The sequence below is a fragment of the Miniopterus schreibersii genome, assembly GCF_964146895.1.
Source record: "Miniopterus schreibersii genome assembly, chromosome: 8".
Classification (NCBI taxonomy): Eukaryota; Metazoa; Chordata; class Mammalia; order Chiroptera; family Miniopteridae; genus Miniopterus; species Miniopterus schreibersii.
The window spans coordinates 79,153,376-79,168,867 of record NC_138109.1 but is presented as its reverse complement, the minus strand read 5'-3'; the positions used below and the strand labels follow the sequence as shown (position 1 = coordinate 79,168,867).

At 41.9% G+C, this 15,492-nt stretch overlaps 1 protein-coding gene across 1 annotated transcript in view; it reads left to right on the top strand.

Annotated features, from left to right (window-relative positions):
• The first annotated feature begins 582 nt into the window (after positions 1 to 582).
• The window catches only part of EIF2AK3 (eukaryotic translation initiation factor 2 alpha kinase 3), a 72,943-nt gene continuing 58,033 nt past the window's right edge, over positions 583 to 15,492 (top strand). Inside the window, exons 1-2 of the mRNA XM_081144227.1 lie at positions 583 to 988; positions 13,808 to 13,937. Coding sequence (XP_081000353.1) covers positions 684 to 988; positions 13,808 to 13,937 — 435 coding nt within the window. The 5' untranslated portion in view covers positions 583 to 683. The remainder of the gene's footprint in view (positions 989 to 13,807; positions 13,938 to 15,492) is intronic.

The window sequence follows — 15,492 nt, the reverse complement described above, 5'->3', positions numbered from 1 at the left end:
GTTTCCTGCTTCGCTCTCGCCTTTGCAAACACTCCAGGCTTGGGAAGCGCCACAGCGGCAACTCCTGTAAGGTCGGCCGCTCCCGACCCCGCGGGACTCGCTCCGTCCCTTCCTTACGCAGCGCCGGTCCCCTCCACAGTCAGAATTGGCCACGTAGTAAGCGCCGCTTCCAACCAATCAGGAAGAAGTTATCTCAGAGCTTTGAGGGGCATTCGCTTCCACCAATGAACTTCGAGTCTTCCCTAGCGCCTTGCTCTGAAGAGCCACCAATCAGGTAAGAAGGGGAGGGCGGGGCGTTTCTCCCGGGTACCTGCTTCCGGAACAGGGCTGGGCCTCGGGCGGGGACAATACGATTTGATTGGCAGGCGTGATGTTGACAACTGGGGAAAGCCCACCTTCTCCAACCCGACTGGTCAGGGTGCCCGGAGTGGCAGTGGCCGCAGCCAATTGGAGGGCGGACGCACCGAAAGTTTGCTCAATGGGTGATGTCCGAGGGGGACTGTCACTCAGGTAGCGGTGGCGGAGGCCGAGCTGAGACGTGGCGGGAGAGTCGGGGCTGGCTGTCCAGGTCGTAAGGGCGGCGGGATTCCCAGCGCTTCCTCGGTTGCCCAGGGGCTCGGCCCGGCGGGAGAGGCGGGCGCGGGCGGCCTCACCTCCATGCCCGCGCGCGGGGCCGGCCGCTGATGGAGCGCGCCGCCCGCCTGGGGCCGCTCGCTCGGGCGCTGCTGCTGCAGCTGCTGCTGGGGCTTGTGGCGCGGACGGCAGCTGCGGGGCGCGCCCGCGACCCACCCGCACCCGCGGCGGAGGCGGCTTTCGGCCTCGGCGCCGCGGCGGCTCCCACCTCGGCCGCGCGGGTGCGGGCTGCCGGGGTCGTGACTGCGGCGGAGGTGACGGTGGAGGACGCCGAGGCGCTGCCGGCGGGCGCTGGCGAGCAGGAGCCGCCGGGGCCCGAGCCCGACGGAGAGCCCGAGCTGCGGCCGCACGGCAGGTGAGGGGCGCGGCGGGGCCGGGGCCGCCAACCGGGGAGCCGCCGGTGCGCGCGCCGGGGGACCGAGGGGCCGGGGTCCCCGCTCCGCTGCGGCCGGGGGCGAGCGCCGAGCGCCTCCCGTGCTCCCGGCGGGTGTCTTGGGGATGCGCTCCGAGCGGAACGCCGAGGTGGGAGGGAAAGGCCACTTTTCCTCTGATTGTTGTGGGCTTTTCTCCTACTCCAAGGAACTTGCAGAACCCCCTCACCCCCCCGCCCCGCCCTTTTTTATTTCGTGAATCACCAGTTAGCAGTGCTGGTGTGACAGCTGTTTTGGGAGAGGCCTTTACAAAAAGATTTCTACATTTCCTTTTGAAAACAGCCCTGTCGTGCCCCGAGCAGGGGTAACGTCGGCCTAGCTCTGCGATCTGCGGGACGCCGGCATCGGAACCACCCGGGTGCTGGTTAACTGGTTGCCTTCCTCACCCCGGAGCCGCTGAATCAGGCTCGCTCTGGGGAAGGACCTGGAACCTGCAAATACAGCGGGCAAACCAGACAGTTCGTGAACGCACTAGAGAAAGTGTAAGAGCTGTGGGTTCTTGAGTCCTGGCAGTTTTGATATGTAGAGAAGTTTCCACATAAACATTCGGTATTGGGCTGCCTTGGTTGAGTTGGTTAACCTTAAAAATGGTACTTCAAGATACATGTTTTAAAGCACTTTTCAAAGTCTGGACACAAATGTAAGGCATTTTAATGGTAAGGTATTTTGCAAACGGCTGTCGTAGCACAGCTGGGGAGGAAGTGACTTCCCATTTAACAAATGGAATGATAAAAGGAACATTAGGTAAATTAAACCAAGGAGGGCTACAATGCGGATTACAAAGCATTGTGAGTTTGTAATGTAGTAATTACTAGATCATAACAAATAAATTTAATTTTTAGTTAAATATGGGAACCTTGATCTACTATAGATAGGATAAATAATAAAATTCTTTCACCACTATGTTTATATAGAGATTTTTATTTTTTTTTTAAGTAGCAAATGCTTGACAGTTTTCATAGGTTTGGTAATGAATTAACTTTCCTGGAAGACTGTTTATCTAGAAACTTCTGGAGTGCCTGCTCAAAGTAAGTTACATGAATTAAGATGTTTCATTTTTCTTAGATTACAAATACACTGCAGCAGCTACTTATGGGCACTTACAGAGGCCCACACCATGCCCTGGGGTTGCAGAGGGGGAGCAGATAATCCCTGCCCTCCTGGGGGAGTGTGCAGCCTAGCCCTGAGGATTACGTGAGGCGACCCATGACATTACAGAGCAGAAGCAGTGCATATTAAGTGCCACCAGTGTCTTGAGGTTTCTGTGGTCTTCAGTGGGTGGGGTAAGAGAGGTGAGGTAGGTGAGAAGATAAGCCAAGGCTGTTGCAGAATGAGCTGCTTCCTGAAAAGTGGTTAGAATTGTGATGGGCAGACATGGGCCTTGAGGAAACAGCAAGAGGCACAGAAGCTGGGAAGTATGGTTAGGGCATGTTGTATTCTGTGTGCGTGAGTTCTCTGTATGTGAGAGATACAGACATACATATGGGAGTGCTGGGAAGGGAGGAGTAAAGATGAGACTGGAGAAGTAGCTGGGGCCATATTGTATAGATCTAGCTTCACACTAGAGCATGGCTGCCACTGGGGAGCGTGTTAAAAGTCCAGAATCAGGCACTGCTCAGACCTGCTGAGTAAATATCTGTGTTTCACATGCACATTACAGTTTGAGAATGATGTGTGGAGTATCTCAGATGCCAGCCCTGATTAAAGTTAGTGCTTAAGAAGTATTTCTCTAGGAATACCATGTACCAAAAGCTTGAGGTAAGGATACCACAAGGACAGTGTTGTAGCAATTCAGATGAGAGGTTTACTGATAAGTGAACAGAGGGGATATGTTTGAGGTAGAATCTTGGTTCCTAGAAGATTAATCAATTCCCCCCTCCCTTGGCACTCCCATCCAAAGACTGAGACTGGGTGGCCAGAAAGTGAGAGAATTAGGGGAGCAGGGAAGAATAGAGAAGGGGCTTGGTGACCATCATGGTGACTTGGAGTTCCAGACAGGACATCTAGGGGGAGATAGTTGGTAGGCAGGTGGAAAGGAGTGACTGAAGTTTGTGACTGGAGGGCATTCAGGATAAATAGTCGAAACTGTGAGATAAGGAGGTCCATGATAAGTCCTCAGGAAATGCCTTATATTTTAGAGAAGATGGGCCAGCAAAGGAGACCACTGCAGCTGGCTAGGTTGGCGATGTAGAGTGGGGACAGAAGAATGAGGGATTTGGTGATGTGCACACTTAAGAGATTATGTAAAGCAACTCTTAGAGAGTACTCAGCAAGAGAGAGCTTACGGATTCTTCCTTTTCAGCCCCAGCCCCTCCTTCCCTCACTGTTAAACCTGATGGGAGGCATGTTTTAGGAACCGGGACCTCTGATCTTATTTATACATGCAGAGGAGAGAGCCTGTTTGCACAGGTTGAAAGAGGAGTGGAGGACGAGGGGAAGGTAGTTGGGGAGGATCTACTTGGCAAGCAGGAGGATCACTTCTTTCCCCAGAACAAGGTGAAAATAGAGGAATTTGGCCTGGCAGAGTGTAAGTGATCGTTGGCAAACAATTGTTCTAGGAAGACACAAGCCCGGATGCAGGGGTCTGCCTGGAAGCTTATGATAATGTGGAAAATTTGAGAAACCTCTGGTAGGTAAATTGACAGAGTCAACAGGAGGTGGGCATGCAGTGTTTATAAAACTTTTCTAAATGCTCTTAAAAAAAAGAGAATATAAGTTCATAATAATAGGCCAATATTCTGTTTGTTTCAAGAAGGAGGATTAGGGGAGAGATTTGAATTAACCAAGCATTTATTACAGACAGCTGTAAAGAATTATGTCTTTACAAAACTTGTAAAAAGAGGGAGGTGGGGAATTAAGATCACCATTTTTGCATGCTGTCTTTTTTTTTTAAAGTTATTTGTTTATTTATTTTAAACCTCACCCAAGGAGTGAGGATATTTTTTTCCACTGATTTTTAGAGAGAGTGGAAGGGGGGATAGAGAGACAGAGAAACATTGAGAGAGACATAAGGATTGGTTGCCTCCCACAGGTGCCTGAGTGTGGGAGGCAACCCCACAGGGTTGCAGGGATGGGACCTGCAGCCCTGGTACGTGCCCTCAACCAGAAATCGAACCCAAGACCCTCTGGTGCTCAGGCTGACGCTCTAACCACTGGGCCATGCCCGGCAGGGCTGCACGTTGTTTTGATGCCCAAGAAGCAGTATAAAGCTCGATAATTCCTTCTTTCCCTCTCTCTCTCCCTTTCTCTCTCTTTCTTTCCTTCATTGATTAGAGAGAGAAAGAAACATCGATTTGTTGTTTCACTTACTTAAGCATTCATTGGTTGATTCTTGTATGTGCCCTGACTGGGGATCAAACCCGCAACCTTGGTGTATCCAGATGATGCTCTAACTAACTGAGCTACTGGCCCAGGAATTTTTTCTCATGATGGCATTTTCATTGGCTTCATTCTAAATGCTTAGTCTGCATCTCAAGCATGTGAATGAATTACTAAACTATTTTTTCTTTAAAAAGTAGCTAAAATAAACATAGTTTTCTGATAGCAGTCTTGTCAGTGCTGCTTTTGTTAAACATTACATTTAGTTGAAATTTAAATGGCATGGCCACTTCAGAGAGCTGGGAAGAAAGTCACAATCTCACCTCATTATTACATTTTATGCAAGTTGGCATAATTTGGGTTACCAGTTTTCTGGCTCCAACAGAAATAGCAATTTACAAAGTGTTACTGGTGGTTCTTGGGATGGGCTGGCATCTTCATGTTGAGGACATCTCACAAACTCAGAAGTTGTCAAGAAGTATTTTTTCTTAATCACTCTAATTTATAAAGTGTTTCTTTTTTTTTTGCTCTAATTTCCCTGTAACAAAAGTATTACGAAATATGATAATCTATGGTGCTTCTTCAATTTGTGCATCTTTAAACTGTTGTGTGTTTTTTTTTAATTTAATGGAAATACTCTGCAAATGTAAGATGACTTTGTTCCTCTCTTCTCTCTGTCCTTTCACTGATCTGATGTGAATCAGTGGTACAGAAGTCTGGTCTTCTTCAGATTTTCAGATTCATAATCATGGTTTTTAAAAATATATACGACCATGGAATAAGGGAATCTCATAATACAATGTTGAAAGGGAACTTTTTTGACTGAGTCAGTGTGGCTTAGTGGTTGAGTGTTGACCCGTGAACCAAGAGGTCGCCGATTCCTGGTTGAGGCACATGCCTGGGTTTCAGGCTCGATCCCGAGAGGGGGGAGGGGGGGGTTGCCGCATGTGGAAAGTGGCCGATCAATGTTTCTCATCGATGTTTCTGTCTCTCCCTCTCCCTTCCTCTCTCTCTAGAATCAACAAAAACATTTAAAAAAAAATTGACTCCATACTTTTAAAGTTGACTGAAATGCACATTTAAAGAAGATTTTATGTATAACTTTCAAGGCAAGCTGTAAGCCAAAATAAGCATACCTTTAGGCAAGAAGTGGACAAGCCTTCCTGTCTACAATTGTCTTTTTAGTTTAATTGACACCTGGACTCTAAATATTATATTTGCCATCATTAAGGGGACTCTACTTCATTTGAACTCAGCAGCCTTTACACTCTGAGGCATTTTGCACAGGGGGTCTTGTCTTTATCAGCTGCTGTGAGCTGTAGTTTGGACATAGCCCTTCATTTTCTACTGCCTAGGAGCTCCAGCTGTTTTGTTTTTCCCTTTTCTGTAAGAGAAGAGCTGCTTTATATTTTTATTACAAAATGTTTTAAAATACAAAGAGAAGAACTTGTAGGTTAGAAGACTAAATATGAGAGGGTAAGATTACTTTTATTTGTTATTTTTTTCACCCTGTTCTATTTGTAAATAACCATTTTGATTAAAAATGTTTCATAAACTAAAAAAAAGTGCTTCCAAAAATGTTTTAATCTAGTAGGGAAAGGACACCTGTCACTTGCATGGTGTCTATAATACTGATAACTTAGACAGTGTTTCTTTAAGGTCTAGTGGACCTGTCAAAGTTTTAAAGTATAGTTGGCAACTTTTAACATTATATTTGTTTTCATTTGGGGCAGGGATAGTCTTGTGATATGTTTAAATAAAGGAGGTTTGATTTGAAGATTTACTTAGTAGGTGGGGACTAAGAAGTAAAGTCCAGTGAGTGCTAGTTTGTTTTTGAATGAGAACATGTGTTTTTTTTAAAATCATTTTTTATTTTTCAATTATAGTTGACATACAGTATTATATTAGTTTCAGGTGTACAGCCCAGTGATTAGACATTATACAACTTACTAAGTGATCATCCCGATAAATCTCATACCCATTTAACACCATACATAGTTATTAGAATATTATTGACTGTATTCCCTATGTTGTACTTTACATCCCCATGACAACTGTGTAACAACCAATTTGTACTTCTTGACCCCTTCAGTTTTTTCACTCAGCTCCCAACCACCAAAATGTTCTCTATCTGTGTCTGTTTCTGTTCTGCCTGTTCATTTATTTTGTTCTTTTAGATTTAGTTGTTGATAGGTATGTATTTATTGCCATTTTATTGTTCATATATTTATCTTTTCCCTTCTTCTTCTTTTTAAAAAAGACCCTTTAACATTTCATGTAATACTGATTTGGTGGTGATGATCTCCTTTAGCTTTTTCATGTTTGGGAAGCTCTTTTCTGTCCTTGGATTCTAAATGATAGCTTTGTTGGGTAGAGTAATCTTGGTTGTAAGTTCTTGCTTTTCATGATTTTGAATATTTCATGCTAGTCCCTTCTGGCCTGCAAAGTTTCTGTTGAGAAATCACCTGACAGTCTTATGGTAGCTCCCTTGTGGGTAACTAATTGCTTTTCTCTTGCTGCTTTTAAGATTCTCTCTCTGTCTTTAACCTTTTGTATTTTAATTACGAGGTATCTTGGTGTGGGCCTCTTTGGATTCTCTTGTTTGGGACTCTCTGCACTTCTTGGACTTGTGTGTCTCTTTCTTTCACCAGGTTAGGGAAAAGGATAAAGGAAACCTGACACCTGACAGAGTCTATTAGGGGATTTTTTGTTATTAAGAGGGGTTAAAATAATGAAGGGGACCCCACTGAAACGTAAGGACCAGAGATTCTTAAGCAGCATTAGCAGGTAGGAGAGTGATGTTCCTCCCCACATGTTTGTATTTCGTTTAATTATTGCTCAAAGTTACACATACTTTCTAAATGTAGTTCATAATCTGAAAATATCTTATTTACTTTAAAAGGCAGGATTTTTGACTCAGTTAAATGCACCCCATATGATACTTTTTCAGTGAAAGAATTCTGAGGTATTCAACTCCAAATTACTTAAATGTGTTCTTATATACACACACACATAATTGCCGGATTTTTTTTATTTTGAAGGTGAAAGCTAGAATTTTATCATTCTTCTCTATGTACCTCTAGAATTAATAGCAACATATTTAGAAAAATTATAGCTTTTGGTTGATGGTATTGTTGTTATACATAGAATGCCTACCTAGAATAATAAACGAACAATGTTCTGAGTTTAAAAAAAAGTTTCTGAAGTGTTCCAATGATCTCCTTAATTTTTCATGGGTTAACACTGGTTGCTTATACTAAGTTTTATTTCAATTAGAGTTATTTTTTTTCAACCATTTATTTGTGGTTAATGATTATTCAACATAAAAACTGGGCATTTGTACAATGGGACTAGGAAAGGGTTCACTTGGTTCTGAATACTGGATCTCTAAGTTAATTATATTCTATTGTTTTTATTTGCAAACTGTCACATTTAAGATAGGAATTTTTATAACCTTTATTATAAAATAATTTTCTTACTTTAAGTATCCTCCTCCCCCAACTTCCAATAGATTTATTTAGAAAACAGGATAATGTATGGAAAGGGGAGACTAACAGTTACCACTTGAAAAATTCAAAGTGGGAATTGTTATATAGTTTGGGAACTAAATTAACAATTTTATTTATTCATTTGGTAAACAAGTTATTTAAAAGGTTTCAAATGAGTTTACTTGAATTGTTTTGCCTTGGTCAACTTCTAGCTTTACTTTTAATTTGTGTACACTGTACATCAAGTGAGATAGAAAAGGTATAAGTTATATTTATAGGATAAATATATTTATCCTGTATTTATCCTAAAGGTAAAAGTTATATGTATTTGGAATTTGCATGGTCTTTGAAACAGACAAGTATACCTAACAAATTCCTAGAACAACTGTACAATACATTCTTTCATTCAATAAGTATGAGAACCTGTTAGGTATATGGGGATGTATGTCCCATGCAGAAGGAATAGTAGCTGTAAACACCCTATGGGAAGGCTGTGCATGATGTGTCTAAGAAATTAGAGGAGTCAGTCTAGGGGTATTGGTTTTGGATATGTGAACTTTGAGAAGTCTCTTAGTCAATCTAAATCTGGTAAGCATTTAGATATGTGAGTCCAGAGTTTAGGGAGTGCCCTGGAATGAGAAATAAAAATTTGGGAGTTGACAACATATAGATGGCATTTTAAGCTATGAGACTGGATGAGAACACGAAAGAAAAAAAAAGTACATTTAGGTAAGAATATTTTAAAAGATAGGAGAACTTCCTGGAAAAAAATGAAAATGAACAGACAACAACCCAAAATCTGTGGGACACAGCAAAAGCAGTCCTCAGAGGAAAGTTCATAGCAGTACAGGCCTATCTCAAGAAACATGAAAAAGCTCTACTAAACCATCTAACACAACAGCTAAAAGAACTAGAAAGAGAACAGCAAGAAAAGCCCAGAGGAAGTAGAAGAAAGGAAATAATAAAGATTAGAGCAAAAATTAATGACATAGAGACTAAAAAAAAAAAATACAAAAAAATCAATGAAACCAAGAGCTGTTTCTTTGAAAAGGTAAATAAGATTGATGCAACTTTAGCCAGACTCACCAAGAAACAAAGAGAGAGGACCCAAATAAATCAGAAATGAAAGAGGTGCTATAACAACTAACCCAACAGAAATACAAAGGATCGTAAGAAAATACTAAGAGCAACTACATGCCAACAAAGTGGACAACATGGGTGAAATGGACAAATTCCTAGAAGCATAGTCTTCCCAAGCTGAATTAGGAAGAGTCAGAAAACCTGAGTAGTCTGATAACAACTACTGAAATTGAAACAGTAATCAAAAAACTCCCAGCAGACAAAAGTCTGGGACCAGATGGATTTACAGGTGAGTTTTACCAAACATTCAAAGAAGAATTAACACCTATCCTCCTCAAACTATTCCAGAAAATTCAAGAGGAGGAAAACTCCCAAACTCTTTTTATGAGGCCAGCATCATCCTAATCCCAAAACCAGATAAAGACACTACAAAGAAAGAAAATTACAGGCCAATATCCCTGATGAACATAAATGCTAAAATCCTCAAGAAAATATTAGCAAATCAGATCCAGCAATACACTAAAAAGATCATACACCACTACCAAGTGGGATTTATTCTGGGGATGCAAGGCTGGTATAACATCCACAAATCAATAAATGTGATACATCACATAAACAAAATAAGATAAAAATCACATGATCATATGAATAGATGAAGAAAAAGCATTCAGTAAAATCCAGCACCCATTTCTGATAAAAACTCTCAGCAAAGTGGGAATAGAGGGATCATACCTCAACATAATAAAGGCCATATATGACAAACCTATAGCCAGCATCATACTCAGTGGTCAAAAACAAAAACCATTTCCCTTAAAAACAGGAACAAGACAGGGGTGTCCACTTTCACCACTCTTATTCAGCATAGTAATGGAATCCTTGCAGCAGCCATCAGACAGGAAGAAAACAAAAGGTATCCAAATTGGAAAGGAGGAAGTAAAACTATCATTATTTGCAGATGACATGATATTGTACATAGAAAATCCTAAAGACTCCACCAAGGTACTACTAGATTTGATAAATGAATTCAGCAAGGTAGCTGGATACAAAATTAACATTCAGAAATGGAGGGCATTCTTATACACCAACAATGAACTCTCAGAAAGAAAAACTAAAAGAGCATTACCATTTACCATTGCAACTAAAAAAATAAGATACCTAGGAATAAACTTAACCAAGGATGTAAAAGACTTGCACTCAGAAAACTATAGGACACTGAAAAAAGTAATAGAGGAAGATATAAACAAGTGGAAGAATAGACCATGTTCACGGATTGGAAAAATTAGTATCTTTAAAATGTCCACACTACCCAAAGCAATTTATAGATTCAATGCAATTCCTATTAAAATGCCAACAGCATATTTCACAGATTTAGAACAAACATTTTGAAAATTTATATGGAACCAAAAAAGACCCCAAATAGCCACAGCCATCTTGAGAAAGAAGAACAGAGTGGGAGGGATCACTTTACCAGATAGCAAACTGTACTACAAAGCCAGTGTGATCAAAACAGCCTGGTATTGGTACAACAGACATATAGATCAATTTAACAGAACAGAGACCCCAGAAATAGACCCACACCATTATGGTCAGTTAATATTTGACAAAGGAGGCAAGAGCATACAATGGATTAAGGGCAGTCTCTTCAGTAAATGGTGCTGGGAAAATTGGACAGCTACATGCAAAAAAATGACACTAGATCACCAACTTACTCCATACACAAGAATAAATTCAAAAGGGATAAAATACGTAAATGTAAGTCATGAAACCATAAAAATCCTGGAAGAAAACATAGGCAGTAAAGTCACAGACATGTCATGTAGTGGAATTTTCACCGACACAACTCCTAGGGCTAAACTAAAGAAAACTAAAGAAAAAATAAACAAATGGGACTACATCAAACTAAAAAGCTTCTGCACAGCAAAAGAAATCAGCCTCAAAATACAAAGGAAACCCATGGTATGGGAAAACATATTTGCCAAGTATGTATCTGATAAGGGGCTGATTTCCAAAGTGTACTAAAAACTCATACAACTCAACAAGAGGAAGACAAGCAATTCAATTAAAAAATGGGGAAAGGACCTGAATAGACACTTCTCCAAAGAGGACATACAGATGGCCAAGAGACAGGAAAAAATGAGCAACGTGGCTAATCATCAGAGAGATGCAAATTAAAACCACAATGAGGCATCACTTCACACCTGTCAGAATGGTTGCCATCAATAAGTCAACAAACAACTCCTGCTGATGAGGGTGTGGAGAAAGGGGAACCCTAGTACACTGCTGGTGGGAATGCAGACTGGGGCAGCCACTATGGAAAACAGTATGGAGCTTCCTCAAAAAAATTAAAAATGGAACTGCTGTTTAACCAAGTGATCCCACTTCTAGGAATATATTCTAAAAATCCTGAAACACAAATCAGAAAGAATATATGCACCCCTATGTTCATAGCAGCACAATTTACAAGAGCTAAGATCTGGAAACAGCCCAAGTGCCCATCAGTAGATGAGTGGATAAAAAGCTGTGGCACATTTACACCATGGAATACTAGGCAGATGTAAAGAAGAAGAATCTCGTACCATTTGGGACAGTATGGAAGGACCTGGAGAGTATTATGCTAAGTGAAATAAGCCAGTCAGAGAAAGACAAATATCACATGATCTCACTTGTATGTGGAGTCTAAAGAACTTAATAAACTGATGAACAAAATAGATTCAATGACATGGAAGCATGGATCAGACTGACCAATCTCAGAGGGAAGGTGAGGGTGAGGGAGGGGGGAGAGATTAATAAAAGAATTTATATGCATATATGCACAGCCCAAGGACACAGACAATAGTGTGGGGAGGGACTGGAGATGGGGGTGGGGGCAGGGTGGAAGAGGTCACTGGGGAGAAAAAGGGACATCTGTAATACTTTGAACATAAAAAAAAAAAGAGAGAGAAAGGAGAGAGATGAGGAAAAACTGGAAAATGAAACTATGAAAGAGTTGGATAGAAATAAGAAACAAATACCAGGAGAGTATGGTGTCCTGGAAACTGCGTGAAGAGTGTGTTTCAGGCGGGCAGGAGAAGTTGCTGATCAGGTGCTACTAGGTGGTCAAGTGAACCGAGACCTGACCACGGGGTTTTTCAATGTGAAGGTGATTGGTGACTCCAGCAAGAACCTTTTCCGTGGAGTGGTAGAGGCAAAAACTTGATTAGAAAGAGTTGAAGACAAGGAGAGGGAGGTTTGAACACATAGAGTATGTAACAACTCTTTCAAGAAATTTGCTCCAAAGTGAGCAAGGAATGAATTGGAAGCTTGAGCGGGAGCGTGGTGATTGCTGTGTAATCTGGGTTGGTTTTTACATTGGAAAAAATCACAGCAGATTGGAGTACTGAGAGGAATGGTCTGGTAGAGAGGGGAATAATTGGTGTGAGTGCAAGAGGATAGATTTGTAGAGGTGAGTCCTCACGTATGCATGAGGGAGAGATCTCTTGCCTAAGTGGAAATGGTGCTGGTGGGTGGGAGTAGGGAATGTTCACCGGCAGTAACAGGAGGGAAGGGAGAATACATGGGTCCTGGTGCCGATAGATGGATAGATGTGATGGTGGGAATCAATCTTGTTGCATTATTTCTGTTTTCCTCCGAGAAATAGGTAGCACAGTCCCTGCGATGCATGAGCTGGTGTCAGAAATTTGAGGAAAAATGAGAAATTGAATAGTTAACCTAGGACAGTGGGCAAGTGGATAGACTAGGGAAGTGTCATATGGTTGTTGAGCGTCAGTAATAGCCCTTCTGAGGTTAGTGGTCATAATTAAAGTGAGATCAGTCAGCATGGTTATGTTTTTCTCCAGCCACATTCTACTGCACAGATGCAAGAATGAAAAAAGGCAGAAAGTTAAATTTAACGAGGGTTGGAGTTCTGCCAGTCAAGTGTGACATGCGAGAGAGGGATAGGGGTTGAGGCTGTAAGAAAGGAAGTGCTTAAAATGAAGGACTTGGAATTTCAACTGGATAAAGAAGCAAAAGCATAATGGTAGTGAAGGTAGGTAATAGGATCAATGGCTTGTAGGTTCTGATGGGGTCAGCTGTTTGTTGGAGTCAGGAAAGTAGAGGGAGTGAGCTGGAAAGGGGTTGCTGGCTGAGGGTGGGAGGCTTGAAATTTCAGTGAGACAGGGAAGTTGGGGTTGGTAATGACAAAGACTAGGGTCTGACCATGGGAGTGGCTGAGTCAAGGTAGACAAATCATGGAAACCCAAAGAATTTATTAGTGACAGTAAACCAGGAGCTAAAATCCTCAAGGAATGGGGCTAGTGACCCAAGGGTCAGTAAACAATTGCTAGGGCAGATGGAACAATCTGATCCTGAGGACTTTTAGAGAGGAGAGAAAGGAAGTAGTCTGGAAACAGTGACGAGGTACAAGGAATACACCTACCCACCACTAGGCCCAGTGATCAAGGGTATGGAGAAAACAATTACTGCTCCCAAAGCAGTGCTCTCAGGGAAAGCCAGATTTCGTTAGAGCAAGAAGGAAAGTGAACATTCAGGGAAGACTTCAGGATTTGGGGAAAGGTAGGAGAGGAGCACAGAGCAGAGAATGTTGAGTTCCATATGAGGATTAGAGTGTGGGAATGAGGGGTGACCTAGGAGTCTGGGACTTTTCATAAGTCATGTAAACAAATGAAGGACATAGTGCAATTGTCCTGGAGGGTTAAAGGCAGACCGTGGTGGCAAGACAGTGAGTGTTGTGAGGAGGTGGGTCCCGCTTCTACTGGTAGAGGCCTGGGAGGGGCTGGTTTTCTTTCGAGTGTGTGGAGTAGGTGCTCAATCTTAGATAGCTTTTAAACTTTTTTCTATTAATTTTTAAATTTACAGATCACTAGTGATTATCAGCACTTTAGATGGGCGAATCGCTGCCTTGGATCCAGAGAATCGTGGTAAAAAGCAGTGGGATTTGGACGTGGGATCCGGCTCCTTGGTTTCATCCAGCCTTAGCAAACCAGAGGTAAGAATGTTGACATTTAACAGAAAAACTCAGTTGTAATGAGCAGTTGCTGATATTAATACTGTGTATTTGCTTTTAGAGCTGGGGCTCAGGGCCCCATTGCCTGGGTGTGGGGCCTGTCTGCCTCTTGCTAACTATGTCTCCTTGGGGCAATTACTTAATGTTTCTGTTCTCAGTTCTCCTCTTGTAATGAGGTAGGTGATGTTACTCACCTACTTCTTAGGGTTGTTTTGGACATTAAATAAATTAATCATATAAATGAGTAACTAAGGATACTATCTGCTATATCATTATAGCTCATTATCTGAGCTATAACATGATCATTAGTTATTATTGTGTAGTCCCTAAATAATAAAACAAATATAAGTAACTTAACTGTGCTTTAATAGTTAGAAATACAGTGTGGGGGCAAAGTAGGTTTAATTGTGAGTACTAGAAATACAGTTTACTCTTTTTTTTGGAACATTGATGTAAGAGAGACACACTGATTGGTTGCCTCCTGCAACCCAGGCATGTGCCCTTGACCAGGAATCGAACCCTCCACCTTTCAGTGGGCAGGCTGACACTGTAACCACTGAGCAACACCAGCCAGTGCCAGAGTTTATGCTTGTGTTATTTATTAATTATTGCATTCTTTTCCATATGAACAACTGTAAACCTACCTTTGCCCTACCCTGTACATACTGCAAAACCTCATAAGTGATTCTTTCTCTACATTTTCCCTCAAGTGTACATCCTTATTGTAAGCATAATTCATCTGACATTTTTTTGGAATGTAATTTTAGACAAATTTAATTATTTGTAAAAAAAGAGACCTTGCTTCCAAAACTACTCTGCCACAGGACTCTGAGATGTGGGTGGGTGGCTTAGTCCCTCCAAGCTTTAGTGTCGTCGTCAAGGAAGGAAGGACACTGCCTGCCTTTATGAGGTTAGGGAGTGAGTAAATGAGGTGTTTTCCTCATCTTTAGTGTTGGGTCTGATGGATTAAATCTCTGTCCTTTCTTGGAGCTTTATTCTCTTTTAAATCATTTAAATTAGTCCATCTTTCGAGTTGTGACTGCTGACATGAAAGCAGTCACATTTGTTTGCCAGAGTACCCTCAGCCTCCTACCTTACCAAGTTGTTCCTTTGGGACACTCCCCGGGGCACTCTATTTTTCTGTCATCATCAGTCTTTCCCTTTCAAAAAGTTTCTTAGCTGGTATGAAGTTTGAAAAACCCAGAACCTAACATGAGAGACTTGAGAATGACTGATTAGTGGTGAAGGAATTTTCTGATGGGAAAACTGCTGCTGAGTGACCCACCTGCTCTCCAGTAAACCAAGCCTGGACTTTTCCTGGGGCACCCAGGCAAGTATTTAGGGAGAGGGCAGTGTCTGACCTCCACATTTGCTGTGTGCTAAGCCCTGACTAGACTTTCCGAGTGCCTACTATTTATTGGACAGTATAATGAAACTATCTGTTCAGAATAGTGAACCTCTGTTGTATTGTGAATTATTAGTACAAGTAGTAATTTGATTAAAAACTACATTAAAGATTTTGAATCAGGTATAATAT